Raw genomic sequence first — 18,603 nt, forward strand, 5'->3', positions numbered from 1 at the left:
AGTCTTTCACATATTTTTAAATGTGGATCAACAGGTATACAGCAGTGCCCTGTGACAGTAGAACACATCCGTCGATAGAATAATGCATGTGCCCCATGTGGCAGCCAGTGCACAAGCTTAATGACTAGAATCTATGAATGGATGATTTGTTGTTACCTACGTGGACAAATAGCAATCAGCTAGAATTGTATTCTTAACTGGGCTTCATCATGATCCAGTATGTATTATGGGAGATGATGCTTTGGTAGGGTGGCCAGATGCAAAGGAGAACAGGGCTGCTGCACCTTTAATAGCTGTGTAGAAGAGGGAATTTATTTATTTATTTATTTATTTATTTCATTTCTATACCGCCCAATAGCCGAAGCTCTCTGGGCTGTTCACAAAAACTAAAACCAAACAACACACAATAAAACAATTTAAAATATATAGAACATTAAAACCTCAATATAACAATACAACCACAATAAAACCTAGCAGCAGTACAGGAGTTTAAAATACAGATTTAAAACAGCAAAGCTAAAAATTTAGAATTTCAGCTTGTTATGCCTCCACCTATGCTCAACCTGTGTATTTGTAAATAAACTCAAATATTATAAAATGCCATCAGCCTCAAGCAACCCCTTTCAAAGGAAACCAAACCTTGGCAAGTGCTGTACCCATAGAGATTATCCCTGCATGGAGAACTGGAGCAAATGTAACAATATATTTACTGTTGGCTAAAGACCCCTTCAGAAGTTAACCCTCCATGTGCTCTGAGAATGCCTGGAGGAGGAAGCAGGGCCTTGTGTGCTGGTCCTTCCTCCAACATCCCCACCAGCTCCACCATCAGATCGATTGCATCAGCCAAATGTGTCCCCTCATGGAACTGGAAGCCCCACTTGCTCAGGGTTCCTGATTGTTTGAGGGTTTGGGGGGTGCAACCTATAGGGATGTCGGGGGAAGGAGCCAGTGTGTGGTGCTTCCCCTCTGCATTCTTGGAATGCGTGGAGAGTGATGTATGGAGTCAGATTAAGTAAATGTGGGTTGTGGTTTCTTTGTCTACTTTAAGAAACATGTTGTGCTGCATTTGAAAACCATAGCGAGACTGTCCTGTTTATTTTGGATCGGAGTTTAGCTGTGCAATGTTGAACGGTATCCTTGTCCTTGATAAAAACAATGGAAGTCTCCTGCTGAACAGCACTTGGTAGCTGTCCTGGCTGTGTATTATGAGGAAGAATCAGAAATGATGATTGGGTGAGTGTAGTTACATCCTTTGAGCATCCACTATAATTTGATATGGAGCTTTATTGATGTGTTGATCCCAGAGAAGGCCAGAAATAAAGCAGGTAAAGTGATACCTATAGACTAGCCTATGCTGGGGACAGCAATTAAAGGTATTACCTTACTGCCTTTGTGTACGGTCAGAATCCAGCAAACACAGACAAGTCAAGCTAGAACAAGACTTCAGATATTCTTGCCTGTAAAGGGGTCTCTCTAACCTTTTAAAGGTTGATCCCCAAACAGGATTTAGAACACCTGTTTTTAATCAGCCATGACATATGGACGAGCCACTGTTTTTTGATAAATGCCATGCTGTAACATTATGTGAAACAACCTTGGCATCCTTAAATAATTTAAAATTATCAGTGGCTACCATATTAGTTTGGCAGCTGAGCAAACAAATGGGAAGCACTATACACCACAATATATTTAAATGTGTCTTTGTATTTCAGGTGTGCTTTTTCCAAATATCTCCACTGAACAATTTTTCTTAAAAAATGGCCACTTACATTCTTGCCCTACATTCAATTGCTTCCTCCCTCCCTTTCATGTATGTACGTATTAAATATATATCCTGCCTTCCCACCAAAAACGGCACTCAGGGCGGCAGACAATAATAAAGTGCAGATAAAAAAATCTTAACTAAAACCCAATATAAAAACCAAACAATTAAAAACACAACAATAAAAGATATAAAGAACACCAAATCAGTTAAAACCCCAAACGGGCAGACCAGCTTACACGCCAAAGGCCTTCCTGAATAAAAACAGCTTTGCTTGCTGGGAAGGACAACAGAGAGGGAACCAACCTAGCCTCCCTTGGTCCATTGTTCCAGGGCCTGGGAGTGGCTACTGAAAATAACATACTTTCCCCCGTTTTACATTAGATGTTAAGCTGCTAACCATTTACTTTGTATTACTTAGAAAGAATATATAAAATACTTGCAGAGCAATCCTAGGCATGTCTACTCAGATGTAAGTTCCTTTGAGTTCAGTGGGACCTACTCCCAGATAAATGTACATTGGATTATAGCCTTGGCATGCAATCTTAAACACACTTACTAGGAAGTAAAATCCCACTGTGTTCAATGGGGCTACTTATAAGTAAATATGTACAGGATTGTGTTAAAAATGCTCAGTTTTTTTATGGGATCATTTTCAAGTGTGTATTTCTTATGTCTCTTTCCATTAATTGCTTGTGTCCTACCCTGGTTTTCCCAGCAGCCCAAATAAAAAACTAAACCAGATAAAAGCAGCACATTTTCGTTATTGGAATAGGAATAGCAATCCTATGGTCCCTGGAGAATGTCCCAGGGACCACAGGATTGTTCCAAGGACCACAAGATAATAATTGTCTGGTTTGAATAAGTAGAAGATGTAAGTACTTTGTTGAATTTTTATGTCTCTGCTGCTATTTTTTATTGTTGTATTTTAACTGAGTTTAGAATTGATTTGTTTTTATGTTTTAATTAAGATTTTGTTTTAATTTTATTATTTTATTATTGTTAGCCACTTTGAGCACAATTGTTGACGGAAGGCAGATATAAATTTAATAAATGTATTCTTTAGACATACTGAGCTGATGGACAAGTTCTGTAACTGTAGATTAAGTGGTATACATGACAGGTATAACCCCCTAAGGCAGGAGCGGGAAGGCTTCAAGTTTGCTGGATCTACTTTTCTTTTCAACAAGAAACCTTCCCCAACCTGGCACCCTCCAGATGTTTTGGACTGCAACTCCTATCAGCCCCAGCCAGCATGGCCCAATCATCAGGAATCATGGCCAGCACCAAAGGCAGGTATGCTTGGGCTTCTGCCAAGGCTCTACAACCCAGCAGAGGCCCACTGACAAGAGCTCCCTGGAGCTGCTCTTTTTCTTCTCCATTGCAACCTGTGTGTTTACCTGCCTCTTGCTCTGGCCCAAACAACAGTGCTGGTGAGAAAGAGGATTGCTCCCTGGTTCTCTACCTGTCAATAAAGCAAGTGGTAGCAATGATGAGAAGTAAGATTAGGAGCAATAGCAGGCTGTGAGAGTTGTGGTGAGAAGGTAGAGTCACTGAGGGAGGGGCCTATTTAGGGTGTCATGCCCAAGGCCCACAGAAACCTGGAGCAGCCACTATCAGGAATGCTGAGAGTTATAGTCCAAAATATCTGGAGGGCACCATGTTGGGGACAGCTAAATGGTGGCTCAGGGGATGGAGCCAATTACACTGTGACCAAGATGCTAGGATGACATGTACAAACTTACATCTAAGTTACTACAGATCAGGAATTCTAACACAAGACTCTAAAAAATGACCAGCAATCCTGCACAAAGACCTGGTCAAAGGCAACCAAGTAATATACATATTTTACAGGAGAAGACGACTCAGGATGAGACACAGCTACGACCATTTTTTTTAAACTTGGAATTTTACTTGCTATTGTTAAACTACTGGGGTCAGAAGCCCTTGGAGATATAATTCAAATCACACAGAGATCTACCAGTAGAGCCCAATCTAATTTCCGCTCAGATGTTGTCATTTTCAAATTGTAACCCTCCTGTGTTTTCCCACTGCTTCTTTTGCCTTTTCTCTTACTGCCGAAAATCTGTTATGAAAGAAAAGATGGAATAGCTACGTAATGCCTTCTCATAGGTAGCACTAAGAGCCCTCCATCTGGAAGCACCCCTTGTCCCATTGATCTCAGTGAAACGTAGTTCTGGGTACACGTGTAGGATTGCAGTGATAGGTTGCAGTCCTGTGCACAATTACCCGGCAGTAACTCCCAATTAATCTAAATGAGCAGACATGCAGAGGTTTGCGCTGTTAGGTTAAAAGGCTTGGGAATTTTTATTTTGTATGCCTAGTGCCAAAATTACATCAGCATGCAATACAACCGTGTATATAGCTATTCAGAAGTAAGTCCCACTGAGTCTGGTGGCATTTATTTCCGGGTAAGTGTATGTAGGATTGCAGCCATAGATGCCAGTGAGCCTCCTTGGGGCGACCATTCCATAACTGGGCTACCACCACGCAGAAGGCCTTCTCCCTGGTAACCACCCACCAGATGTCACAGGGTGAACTGAGGAAACGCAGAGAACGTTCTCCGATAAAGATCTTTAATGTACAGACAGGCACATGGGAGACACACCCTGTGTAACCCAAGATGCTTCCAGCCTTTGTTTGCTATCTTCCTCTGTCTATCTGTTACTTCATTCACACTCACACCTGTTTCCAAACCAGAGATGTATCTGTATAGAGAAACTATCTTTTTCTGAAAATTAGCTCTCATTTATTAAACATCCACCAGCCATTCTGGGCCCATTAATATGCAATCTGCCTAGCAGATTAATGTAATCATACTTCTCACAGGATCACTTTTCATCTGTCATGGGATAGCTTGTCATTTGCAACATTCATCGTATTTCAGTGGGCATAAATAAAGCTTTTGTATTCTGTGCAAGCAGTAGTCATCAACGAGAAGGGGAACTCGCATCCCTGATGATCAACCATCTTGTGAACTGTTTGTATAAACGCATTTTGATTCTAAAACACATTTGCTTGGAAGTCTCCGCAAATAAAATTCGAACTTCCATCCAGGAAACGAATCCAAACACCAGTAGAACATGTACTAAGTACAGGAAGTAGACAGAGTTATTAACCTGCTGCAAGCGTGGCTATTTTATGAGATTCCAGATGCTCAGAGAAATATTTATTAAATTTATTAATCGCCCATCTGGCTGGTCACCCAGCCACCCTGGGCCACGTTGTTGTTCAGTCATTAAGTCGCGTCCGACTCTTCGTGACCCCATGGACCGTAGCACGCCAGGCCTTCCTGTCCTCCGCGCTCTCCTGGAGTGTGCTCAAGTTATTCATGAGTGTATTAATTGCACCGGTGATGCTATCTAGCCATCTCATCCTCTGCCGTCCCCTTCTCCTTTAGCCTTCAATCTTTCCCAGCATCAGGGTCTTTTCCAGGGAGTTTTCTCTTGGAGTTAGGTGGCCAGAATATTTGAGCTTCAGCTTCAGTATCTGTCCTTCCAATGAGCAGTCAGGGTTGACTGGGCCATGTACAGCTATATAATAGAACAGTTTAAAATAATATAATTCTACAGTGAAAACATCATTTTCTAAAAATACCCGAACCCACCCCAAATGCCTGCCTGAACAACCACGTTTTTAATGCGCGGCGGAAGCTTATTAAAGAGGAGGCATGGCGGAGTTCCCTTGAGTTCAAGTAGGGAGGACAGAGATCCAGGTGAACACCTTCCTTCCCCTTTCGGAACAGAGCTGTATCTGTGTATGTACATATATTTGTATCTATTTATCTCCCGCCTTCTCTTCTACAGTGAAATCCTATGCATGTCCACTAAGGAGCAAGCCCCATTGCATTCAGCGGGGACAGGATTGTCGTTTGAGCCGGGAAAGGGAGGCGAGATGAAATACACTCTAGCCATCCCAGGGATGACACCCAGTAGGGGCGACGCGCCTCCGCATCGCTCATCTCTCCCGCCCTCTCAGAGGCCTCCCCGCATCTTCCACGGTCAGAGCATTCTCTCTCTCTCTCTCTCTCTCTCCCGATTCTTCCCTCGCTCATCTCATTTCAACCAATCACACACGATTTCCCACCCGTAAGCCGTCCTGCCTTCCAATCAGCGTTGCCCTTGCTTTTTACAATATACAGACATATATTAAATAAACATTCTTCCGCCCGCGTCGCGCCGCGTCCGACCCAATCAACGTTGTCTTCGGTGACGGGCGCCGCAGCGGAGGAGTCGAGAGGAAAAGAGGAGGGACGGATTGCAGCCACCCCTATGCACGTTACCCAGTGAAAGGGCGCTGAAAGAGAATGTGCGAGCGGGGAGGGGGCGGGGCAAAGAGGTAGCTCTCGCCCCCGCCCCTTACCGGCCTCTCCGCGCGCCTCGCGGCAGCAGCGCCAGGAGGCGGGGGCGGGGCGGAGGGCGTGGCCTGCGCGCACGGGCAGGGCGGCGGAGGAGGCGGGGCTGCCGAGGAAGGAGTCGTTGGCGGCGGCCAGGAGCAGCAGCGGGGGCCCGCGAGGAGAAGGAGGCGGGTTAGCGACGGCCTCGCCATGGTTTTCCTCAAGCTGCGCGAGCAGGTGGGTGCCCGGAGCCGGTGGCGGGGAGGCGGCCGTGCCGTCGCCCTCTTCCCTCAGCGGTAACGTCTCTGAGGGGGCGAGCCTGGCCGGCTGTTTTCCCTCTCGGGCGAGGGTGACACGCTGTGGTGGTGGGGGAAAGGAGGCACTATGGCGGCATTGGGAGCGGAGGGAGGGAGCGGAGGGGGTGGGGTTGTCGTGCCCCCACTGCTCTGAATGGCTTCAGGCGCAGTGACGGTGCGTGTGTGAGAGAGAACACACGAGCGAGAGGGCGTCTGTCTCTCGAGTCTGAGGGGATTGATTGGTGAGCGCGCCCGCCCGCCCGGGAAACGGCGGGGAGCGGTGTGGCGGCTGTGCTGCTGCTGAATCCCCACCCCCTTCTTCTTTTCCTCCCCGCTCTTCACCTCCTACTATCTCCAGGCTGCTCCTCCTCTTTTTCCCAGGTTACTCTGTGGCTTGGGCCTAACAGGTGGCCGCGAGTCGCTTCTCCACTTACCTCTCCCCTGTTCCCGGTATCCTCGTGCGCTCAAGGCCAGCCCTAGCACATGCACATAAGAGCGCCCACAGTTGGCGCACGCCCCTTTTATTATGCTCACTCGCTCCCTGCGTATGTCTCCACTTGCGCCTTCGTGCACTTGACTACAGGCGGCTGTGCAAACTGGACAGAAAGTGATGCCCTTTTGCCCTACGTGGCAATGGCCAAAGTGACTACTTGTTCTGTTCAGAGAGCATCAAAAGGGTCCTGGTGGATCGCACCAAAGATCCATCTGTTCCAGCACCCTGTTTTCCTACTGGGGCCCAGTTGGAATCCCACCAGCAGGGGTTTGCCCTGTTTCTGGCAAAATAGTGTTAATTCAACCCAAGGTATCTAATATAAGAGGGCTCTGCTATATGCACCAGTCTGCTTAGTGTAAGCTTTACCCTATCACACAGTGTTGTACATGTATCTAAGGGGCTCAAATAACACACTGGCATGCATCTGCCTTTCAGCCTGATCTATTTAAAATGAATCTCATCGTCCTATCTGACGCTCATGCCCTTAACTCTCTCGTATCCTAGTCCATTTTAATGTAATGCTGCTGTAGCAATACAGGCACCAGATTTTATTTGCATTTTTATCGTGTTTGTGCCCTGTCCCTCAAAGACCTCAAGTTATAAAGTCTATTTTATTGTATCTTCATTATAACCCTGTGAGAGAGGTCGGGTTGGAATCTAATTGTTTAGTCACTCAGTGTGAGTTAAAGGGCTGAGCAGGGATTTGAACTCAGGCTGCCCTAGTCCTAAGCTAGCCCTAGTCACGACACTGTATCTCTGATTTTCCAGCCATATCAGCTTCTGTAGTTTCTCTTTGTTAGAACAGTATTTTGGATTCATCTCCTCAACCGAAGGCCAGAAAAGAGACTGGTCCAATTTTTGCAGTATTTTACTTATCTGGCATATTAAGTATCTGCCTTTTTCACTCCAGCTCCCCCACCAGTAAATTATTCATGTTGCTTTTGCAAAGTTTTTTACCCCTCAAAGGTTCTCTGCCAATGGGAAGCACTGACTTGATTTTCTTCCTGTCAATATATACATTTAGGATTTTTCAGTTTCCTGGCTCCATGCTCGAAGACAGGGCTCCGAGCTTGGAGCCAGGAAACTGCAGCCCCCTCCCCCTCATAGCCGGCATGGAGGGAACCGGTCCGGCTGCCTCCCTGCACTCGGTAAACAGAGCATGGAGATGGGGGAAAGGAGGTGTTCCTGGGGGAGGGTAGGAAACCGGGGCGGCTGGCTGACGCCTTTTCCTATCTCCGCCCCAGTGTCCTTCTCTCCTCTTCCCCAAAGCCTCTGTTAGACAGGCAAAATCGCCCATCTAGCTAAAATGCAGTGCGTGAGGGGTGAGGCATCTCCCTCTCTGCATAGGTTACTCATAAGCCTCCAAGTTCAGGAGCTTATGAGTACCCAGAGTGCAACCCATAAGATTGCACCCTAAAACTCTTATCTAGATGTGGTTATTACATATCAGGGATTCTCAGTTATTACAGAGATACTTCTGTTGCATGTCTCAGCACTTCCTTTTCTGGCCTTGACATGTTGAATGTTGTCTTGTTTAGTTAAAGTTGTTAGTGTTCTAGCTTCATTGCTATATTGCCTTTTCTGATTTGAATACACATTTGCAGTGTACTGGGGCTCTTTGTAGAACTGTTCTCCTGTTGATTGATCATTGCTTAGTAATATTGTGATATCTGCCTCATACCATTTTTTCTACCTGCTGTTAGCAGAGTTTTCCCACTGTTATACAGCCTTACTCATAGGCATGAGAAGTACTTCAGAGATGAAGTTCCATTCCACACTCCTCATTCCTAAATTGTATCCATTAGCTAAAATCCATTTTGTTAAGTTTTTTCAATCAGTGAAAAAATATAAATCTATTTTAATGTTGTCAAAGTGGCAACATGGTGCTATGAGAGAACTAGGCCCCATCTTGAGGGGAAGAAAAGGTGTGTCAAATTTTGTGCAAAATTGAGTCCAATGTGGTTATAGATTTTAGGTTAATGGCATCATATTTTGAATAATTGTATTGCTTGAATATTTCCCTGCACAAAAATGCAAACATACTATGTGCAGCGTCTTTATAGTACCAAACAAAGTAAGTGTGTGTGTGTGTGTGGGGGGGGGGAACAATCACATTTGAAAGAACTTCTAAACTGGGAATGTGCTAGCACAAACATGCATTTATTTTCTAAATGTGGGATGGAAGAAACTACTTGAAGTGCAGCGGAGGTATTTTAATAACTAGAGTTGTGAAATGACTGGTACCAAGTGAATATTGGAGGTTGTTAACAATTTGATGCATTACTGTTTTGGAATGACGTATTGAACAATTCCAACAAAGAGAAACTCTGGAAATAAAACTTTCCTTATATCTGTGTAATAAAATTAATGTGAAATTAAAGATACTGTTTTGGTTGGTTGAGAACATGATTTTTATTTTAGTGTATTAACTGCCAGCTTTTTGGATCATAGTATTCACTGGAAAAGACCCTGATGCTGGGAAAGATTAGAAGGGGACGGCAGGGGATGAGATGGCTAGATAGCATCACCGATGAATATGGACTTGAGCACACTCTGGGAGAGAGTGCAGAACAGGAAGACCTGGCGTGCTGTGGTCCATGGGGTCAGGAAGAGTCGGACACGACTGAACAACAACAAAATTCTAAGTGAGCATCTAAGGGCACAATCCTATGCATGTCTAGACAGAAAAAGTCCTACAACTCCTAGCATTCCTCAGCCAGCATGGCTGACTGGAAAATGCTAGGAGTTGTAGGCCTTTTTTTATTGTCTACAGATTCACAGGATTGAGCCCTTAGAAGCTTGCAGAAGTTTCCTAGTGCATCTAAAAGTTCTCCCATTTGCAGGTGGCCTGCAAACATCAGTGTAGCTTAGTCAGGAGTCCAAGCAAATGTCAGCATTATAACCTAGAGAGAACAGAGCATCTCACACAGGCTCTCTTCCATCGTCCATTATTATTATTTATTCATGGCAGTGCTGTAGTCACAGAGTGGCAGTGGCATGCTGATGGAAGCCATGCATAGAAAGAGACAATCTATGCCCCCAAATAGGGAAATGCCAGAGTGGTGTTGCCCTGCCCCACCATATTGAGTCGCAACCCTCCAGACACAAGGACGCTACAGCACCTTCAGTAGTGTCAGCTATTGTGGCATGCCTAGCAACTGATGGGCTCCAGGGATCCCTGCAGTCAGGAGTCTAAATCTCTTGTGCCATTGACACACACAACTTGTAAACAGTCACACTTTTGACTGTCCAACACAGGGAAGGATAGACAGTGCAGAAGAATACTCCCAACAGTTGTACAGATCACTTGGGAGAAGGCAGAACACACATGGTCCACAGGACAAGGGCTCAAGTCCTGCTTGGGGAAAAATACCCATGCGAGGAGAAACAGGTTCTTGCTAGGGAGGGAAAGGGTGGTGCTGGGGAAAGCCACAGTGGAATCCCAAAGGTACAAACCATGCTAGGTCACTGGGATGAGAAACTGGCAATCTGGGTTGAGCCCTGCTAGAGCAGGGGTGCAACGCATCAGGCTTGGGGCAAATCTAAGCTCTCCTGGTGTCCCCAAATGGCCACACACCCTTTCCTTGGCCCCATCCCTTCCCCCCAGCCACTGGCTGTTTGGTAGTTTCCTGGCGTTTGTGCAGTTTTCCCCCCATTCTAAAAGGTTGAAATGCCTCTCCTAAGGCTTAGTTACTGGCAGTAAAGGAGCAATCCTATGTATGTTTAGACAGCAAAAGGTCCTACAACTCCCAGCATTTCCCAGGCAGCATGCCCGAAGAGCTTTAAGTTAAAATATGCTGGCATTTTGGTGCTCTGACCCTGCCTCTTTTGCCTTTGGTGGAATGCAGCCTTTGAAAGCTTCTCTGAAATGGAATTCAGACTGAAAGAGTCTCTGCATCCCTGTGCTAGAGAATTGCCTTACGTTCTGCAGTTGAGGCAAAACTGACCTTTTGTATACCAGGCCAGCAACATTCATGTCAGAGGCAAAAGAGTGGAAGCAGTCAGAACTAGGACCTACATCCCATACAGCCATAGGAACGGTCCTGCTATATTGGTGGCCTGCAAACACCACAGGAGGACAACACATCATGGATGTAATCTACCAGCCCACAGTCCCAGCATTATACAATAGGACTGAGTAGTTCCCATAATAAGTGCAATTCCTGAGGAATAGCACAGGATTTTCACACAGATCACAGGTATAAAGCCTATATATGTTTGGAGGGAGTCCCTGGGACTTGCAGGAACATCTGAAAGAGAGTGGTGTCATATCCAATCAGAGGGAATGATGCATTGGCCAATAGCCCCATTTAGCCAGCTGGCATGCTCTTATAATACGTAGGTTGCATTCTATATCACTCAGCATCCCATCTAGCCATATCTCACCTTGCTCACTTGAGTGATTACTTAGGTCTCCTAGTGAATGTCTGTCAGGGTGGAAACTGAGCCGATAGAACCCCAGAGCAGTTCTGATTCTGAGGAGGAACAGCAATCCGTGGGGAAGGAGCTCGCTCATCCCTCACAGGCACAGCAGCTGGCAGAGATTCCTCCTGCCAGCATTCCTGAGATAGATAGTGACCCTGGCAGCGAGAGAGTGCTGGAGGGGGGCTTGCTGGATGCTCGACGCAGACGCAGGGAGTGACACATGATGGAGGGCGTGGAAAGGAGGCGTAGTGTTCGTTTGGCGCGCAAGCAATGGTCGCATCCCGAGGACCCAAGGGAAAGAGGGAGGAACTCTCCCTAGCCCATAAGTTCAGGGTCTTCCTGTGATTCTCCTTCAAACAGGGACTAACTGCCTAACCTGGAGCATAGGCCACTATGCTATCTTTCCCCAGTGCTGTTCTTTGCTTAGTTGCTGGTGATTAGCATCCGAAAGAGTCATTAAGTCGTAAAGGGAATAAAGCCTTGAAAATAATCCTTTTCATCTGTGTCTTGAGTTGGCTATTGGAGGGGACTGTAAGAGGCAGCTAGGGCGCTCCTGACACTGTCCCAGTAGATGTTATCCATGTCTCACATGCCTCCCACTTATTCCAACTGTGTAATGTGTCACTCCAGAAGTATCTAGGGAGATTGCAAACTAATGTAAGACTACTCTGCTACCCTTGCTGGAGATCAAGTGGCCAGAGGGAGAAGATCAGCAGCTAGATAACTGACTGAGGTGCCTTACCACGAACATATTATGACTGCGCTAAAAGATCTAGACTGGCTACCAGTCTGCTACTGAGCTAGGTTTAAGGTGGTGGTATTACCAGCTTACCTCAATGAACATCTGTCTGATACTGATCTCCCAGGTCATGATCTTCAGGGCAGGCCATGTTATCTTAAGCTGTGGCCTACAGATTTCCTTTTGGTGGCAACACGGACATAAGCCTTCTGTGCAATGACACCCAGCCTGTGGAATGATCTCTCCTCTGCAACATGGCAGGCCTCAACGCTGGTGTGTTTTAGGCATTTATTGATATTGTATCTGTTTGCTTTGGCTTTCCCTCCGCCATGAGCTATTTTTGAACAAATCTCATTATACTTCTGTGTTTGAGTTTTTTGTTTGCTTTGTATTTGTAAACTGTTTTAGAATTTGTTTCAAATGAGAAGCAGGATATAAACATTGCTAGTAATAAATACGTAAATAAAGATGCGGGTATCTAGCCTTGGTGGGATGTGGTACTGGAGAACCTCATGTGGCCCGGTCCCACTGGCAGAGACATCCTGGAGACAGCTGAGAATAGAAGCAAGTAGGAGAAGGGAGGAGAGGAATTGGTATTGGCTAAATCCCTTTAACACAGAGCAGCTATAACACATTGAGAGTGTTTATTGAACAGCATATGAATGGAGTTACCGGTCTTGTTTTAGCTAGGTTCCTGTGTCATTGAAAGCTGCATGACAACAGAGGAATGGGTATAGGTTTTTCCCCATGTTGGGTCTGGTGTCATCTGTTTGACTAGCTTATATAGGTGCAGGACCCTCATGAGAAAAAGAATGTGGCAACAGAGGAAAGGCTGAACATCTACTGCCTACTACTGTTGCTGCTCTTCCTAGTGGCCTCACTTGTGGTCTGCATGGCACTCAGCGTGTATGTATATGTTGTTGGAGAGCTGTCTGGAAAAAAACCTAAAGAGACAAGGACAGTAGTGAGTAATGTTTAGCACCTGCAGCACATAGTGCCTCTGGGCAAGTACTCAGCAGGTGGCAATGTGCAATGGCGTGAGAGAAAGTGGTGCCATCTCAGTTCCCATGCCTCCCCCATTGGTGGTACCTCTACTGTCCATACTTGGGGACTCACCTCCTGGAAGACTATTAAGAAAATAGTTGCCTAGGTCATATAACTGCGGTAGAACACAGCCTGTAGTGTGTTTCTGCTTCGTGTGCCCAGGCCATGGTCCTGCAAGGTGAAAGGGGTCATGAGGCCCTGCAGAGGCAGTATTTCAACTGGTGTGCCAGGCATTCATTAATAGCGAGCTGACCTGTATGTAGAGATTCACATGCATGAGTGGTGCCTCCTTTTCTGAGCTTCTGTAACAATGGTTGGGGTGGAATATCTGGCATTCAGGGTCCCGCTTTCTGCATAGTGCATACTTGCACTGTGTCTCCTGCATGAGAGACACTGCTGCTGCCTGTGGAGGAAGGAAGGGTTTGTTAGCCAGGATCTGTTTTCAGTAGTACTAGGAGAGAAGAGACATGGGAGAACATCTGCAGCTATCATACTTCGAGGCGTGGTATCCTTCCCCTCCCCTTACCTTTATATGGTGCATGCCAAGAGCACAAAATTACCTGTAAAGGTAGATAGCATACATTTAAAGCTTCTACAAAAATAAGTGTTCGCAATATATTCTTATATTCTGAGTTCAGACTGGTTATGCAAAATGCTCCCTTCTTGTGTCAAGTGCCCTTTCATCATAGTTCCTATTACCATAGTTCCCACTTTTGTGTTCTAAGTTGGCATAAAATAAGACTACAGCCCCAAGCCATAAATCCTTATCATTTGAGTTATGGATTATTTGGCAGGGTTTATATAGTGCTTTTAGTTTGCCTTGATTGCCAGCAGAAATATTTGGAATCCTGTCGTATGTAGCGGCTATGTAGGCGGAATGAGATGTGGTGGTTGCAATGTGTTTGGACTCTCAGTAGAGTAAACATAAATGTTTTAACATGTATCTCTTTTGGCAGTATATTGTTACTCTCTCTGGGGGCGGAATGGGGTTTGAGGGAGCTTATGATCCCAACTAGGTCCTGCTCCTTATCTGATATGTTCCTGTTGCCTGGTTTTGACCATTGTGCCGGTAGTGCGACCCTTGTAATACGCTGGTGAAGAGTTCTTGCTGTAGAAAGATCTTCAAGTTCTGCAAGTACCATGGACTTCAGTCTGTATGCTCTTGTTCAGCTGGCATAATTGAACCATAGGATTGTGCTGTTAAGAGTACTACTAGTATCTCTCATTTCTCTGAACACGCACACATACACACACACTTTTAGTAAAATGGATGTCCTGTACAATGTTTTCAGATTAATCTTTTTAGCTGGCATACTTATAGTTTAATGTTGTCTAGCCTAGCTTTCCCCAACCTGGTGTTGTCCAAAACATGGAGGGCAGCTTCCAGTATTCACGGCCATTGGCCATGGTGGCTGAAGCTGATGGGAGTTGAAGTCCAAAACATCTGTAGGACACCAGATTGTGCAAGCCTGGTCTAGACTATCATTACTATAGCATTATCAGGGCTGTTTCATATGTTATATGCTTTTCTTGTTTTAGTGTATTTCCATTGATTTATAGTAATTATCATATGTGATTGTACAGAGGAGTGTCATTCTTTCAACTTTTACATAGAGCTACTTTTTATAAAGTATAAATTATAGGGCCGCGGTGGCTTAGTGGTTAAGATGCTGAACTGCAGACTGGAAGGTCGGCAGGTCAGCAGTTCGAGACCCGGGTGCCGCGTGACGGAGTGAGCTCCCGTCTTCAGTCCCAGCTCCTGCCAACCTAGCAGTTCGAAAGCAAGAAATTGCAAGTAGATAAATAGGTACCGCCTCGGCGGGAAAGGTAACAGCGCTCCGTGCACCTCGGTGTTCAGTCATGCCGGCCACATGACCACGGAAGCATCTTCGGACAGCGCTGGCTCTTCAGCTTAGAAACGGGGATGAGCACCACACCCTAGAGTTGGACACGACTGGTTGGGGACACCTTTACCTTTTTACTTTTTATAAAGCAAAAATTATATAATGCGAAGCACTCCTTGGAGTTGTCTCTGCTTTCTTAAATTCTGCTTTTTAAAATTCCTGAGTTAGGCCACTTTTTCAGCCCCAAGGGTTGCATGTGGTGCTGGGTGGCATCTTGAGGTTGGCATGCAAACATATAAGCATGCGTGTACACACAGACAAGGAATGGAATCACTGAGGGAAGAGGATGCTAAGCTCCCCTCAATGCCCCTGGCTGCTTTGGGATTGATTGTGCTGGGAAACAGTATGTGGGCGTGATTTGCCCTGTCTGCTCTGTTCCCCAACTCAGTCAGACTCCTGACAGCCTGCCAAATACCTGTCATCCCTGCATGCCCTCTTCCCCAGGACAATTGTGCTGCCTTGGCATGGGGGAGGATATTGGGGGGCAACTGCAGTGGGTCGGACAGGTGGCCTCTGAGGGCCTCAGGTTGCCCACTCCTGTCTTAAATAGATACCTTACATCAGACATATTTTCTGTTCCAGAGTGGTGTATGAAGTGGCTGAATTGCGTTAGCAGGCAAAATGATAGCTGTTCGGTACGTGCAGTTATCTTAGTAAGTATTGGGAAAAAGCAAGGACATTCACACATAGCAGTGATTGATCATTTCTTCTAAGCAACCAAGCTCAGTATTTGGCTGGCTTTTTCCGTGTCCCATTGGACAGAGCTAATGAAGGGTGCCTGTCTGATTTAAAAATCAAACTCCTTATTTGAAAGGGATGTTATTATCTAACTGCACCTTGTGATATGGTACATACATGGTATTGCTTTTTCCTTAATAATTCTTTATTTGTTTTTAGTTTCATATCACAGAAGAACAATATATGAAGAAATCAACAGTGTCCACTAGCTGTACTGATGAAACATGAATAGGCGTTCCCAGATCCTGGACATTGTTGCATTAAATTCCGTTTCTTTTTCTTATAGTCCTTTTTTCCTTACCAACCCTCCCTCCCACCACCCTCCAATAATACCCACCACCTGAGTGATCCTACTTCAGGACCAACTCAGGAAAAAACAAACAAAAGACAGACAAATACCTTTCAAAGGAAAGCAAAAGGGGAAAATAAATTAATAAAAGTGGTTAATCAAACAATTCCACATATGGCTGCCAAATCACATACATGGCATTGTTGATGAAAAGAGATTTGTTTTAAGGTGGCTAAGCAAGGGATGTAGATGATAAGGTGCTCAAGATAAGGTGACTAACAAACCCTATGCAATGGTTTGTGCAGTGATTATACCACAAAATATGGCCTGGTTCAGATGTAATACTCCTTCTCCAACAAACTGTGATTTCTTAGTGTGTGAATAATTGACAAATTCAAGTGCTCCCTTCTTTTTCTGCTCCTTCTATGCCCAACTTGAGAGGATACTTTCTTTTTTATTAAATCAGTTCGCTGGAAAATTTTGATTTAAATGGTGCCTACAAACTGAATTCCAATCTGTGGTTTGATCCCGGTTTGGAAAACAGGATTGTAGGAGATATTTAACCCAGTTTTGTGGTTGGACATCATGGGACACTTACTGGTTTGCACATCATGGTGGCAATTAACCCAGGAATTGTAGGGATTAGCAGAGTGCACAAATTTCCACTTTTAATCAACAACCCAGAGGTGCCCTGTTCCTTGGTTGTTTCGTGATATGCGAACCCAAAAACAAGCCAGAGTTAACCCAACAACAAACCACAGACAATTGTTGCGTTAACTCTGGGTTGTTTAACCCATAGTTTCTTGGTTCGCATGCGTGCTGCGCTCATCACAGTGATGTGTGAACCGGGTCACTGACTTAACAAGCCAGCAAGTCTCCTCTCAAGCCAGGTGCATAAAAGCAGAGAGAAAAGGAGCTTGCTGTGTATTCATGCTCCAGCGAACAAGGATTTTTGGATTGTCAGCATTACCTTTGAACTGGCCCTATGTCTGCTTTCTTAAAACCTAGCTGATTTGACTAGTTTCTTATGTAACTTTTATTTGTGCATTCTATATCATGTTTACACATTTTTATATTGGCCTACATATTAGCTGTTGACTTTTGTTGATATTTGAAAATGTGGAAGCACTGTCTGCAAAATGTCTAGAATTCAGGGGGCAGAGAATTCTTGTCTTTATTGGCTTCATGCTCCATCATGGCTCCTAGTCCTATTTTCCTTCCCACATTCTGTCTACAATAGGGGTATCAAATTCAAATGTCTCACAGATTTCTCATGTAGCAGATAATCAGGAGCTACAACATAATTTTGCAGCAATAATGTTTCACCAGAATTTAACAATAAAATATCAATTCCACCTCAATTAGACATTTTGTTTCAAATAAAAACTTTTTAAAAATAGTTCCTGCAGCTCTGGTACTTTCAGTATTTCTTAAACATTTATAGCATGACTATAAACTAAAAGGTTATACATTTATGCACAACAGTCTTGCTGTGTGTTTGGAGAAACCGAGGAGAAAGGTACATAAAGGAAGTGCCAGCTACAGCTGTTTTCATTTGCGAACATTTTCACACCTACAACAAAATCAAGCATCAATGTATGCTATGAGAAACAAGCATTCATATAGCACCTCATATTCCATACCCCCAGACTTTCACCAGTACTAGAAACGTACAGCCAAATAATTGGCTAGTTCAAATTAATATTGGAGTTCAACCCGAGCTGCACTGTTTCTTTGCCCTTGTAGCTCCCTTAAGGTTTCAAAGTTACATTATTAAAGTGACAGAATTCCCCTCTCAAGGTATAGACCTACTAGTGCTATGTCTTTTGGCTCCTTCCCTTGCCTTGGGGCTTCCTTCCTGCTAGTATTGCATCTCCGTGTTACTGCATGGCCCTACTGGCCCAGCTCTACTTTCTTCTTGGTTCCTCCGCCTTTTCTTCAGCTTCCTGTCTCCACCACTCATATTGTTTCCACAAGTGTCTCTTTTAGCCATTGCTTTTGTTGTCTTGCTTAGTCACATGGTCTCTTGACCATCCTCTCTAGAACTTTCCTCTCCCTTCCCAGTAGCATGCTGACTGTGTGCTGTGAAATTCCTTTAAAGTCCTCTCTCTGCTTCATAGAATCATATAATAGTAGGGTTGGAAGGGGCCTACAAGACCGTCAAGTCCAACCCCCTGCTCAATGCAGGAATCGAAGTCAGAGTATCCCCGACAGATGGCTGTCTAGCCTCATCTTGAATGCCTCCAGTGTGGGAGAGCCCACTACCACCCATGGGAATTGGTTCCATTGTCGTATTGCTCTAACAGTCAGGAAGTTTCTCCTGATGTTCAGCCGGCATCTGGCTTCCTGTACTTGAGCCCATTATTCTGTGTCCTGCACTCTGGGATAATGGAGAAGAGATCTTGGCCTTCCTCTCTGTGACAACCTTTCAAGTACCTGAAGAGTGCTATCATATCTACCCTCAGTCTTCTCTTCTCAAGGCTAAACATGCCCAGTTCTTTCAGTCTCTCCTCATAGGGCTTTGTTTCCAGTCCCCTGATCATCTTTGTTGCCCTC

At 45.0% G+C, this 18,603-nt stretch overlaps 1 protein-coding gene across 2 annotated transcripts in view; it reads left to right on the forward strand.

Annotated features, from left to right (window-relative positions):
- Positions 1–6,230: 6,230 nt before the first annotated feature.
- Positions 6,231–18,603, forward strand: part of ANKRD28 (ankyrin repeat domain 28) — a 139,500-nt gene continuing 127,127 nt past the window's right edge. For both annotated transcript variants that reach the window (XM_084858448.1, XM_084858447.1), the window contains exon 1: positions 6,231–6,356. Coding sequence is in view for 1 of the 2 variants with exons in the window: in XM_084858447.1 (XP_084714573.1) it covers positions 6,330–6,356 (27 nt within the window). In the remaining variant the exon portion in view is untranslated. The remainder of the gene's footprint in view (positions 6,357–18,603) is intronic.

This window comes from Heloderma suspectum, chromosome 5, assembly GCF_057233095.1.
Source record: "Heloderma suspectum isolate Gila_16-S chromosome 5, 16-S_ref, whole genome shotgun sequence".
Classification (NCBI taxonomy): domain Eukaryota; kingdom Metazoa; phylum Chordata; class Lepidosauria; order Squamata; family Helodermatidae; genus Heloderma; species Heloderma suspectum.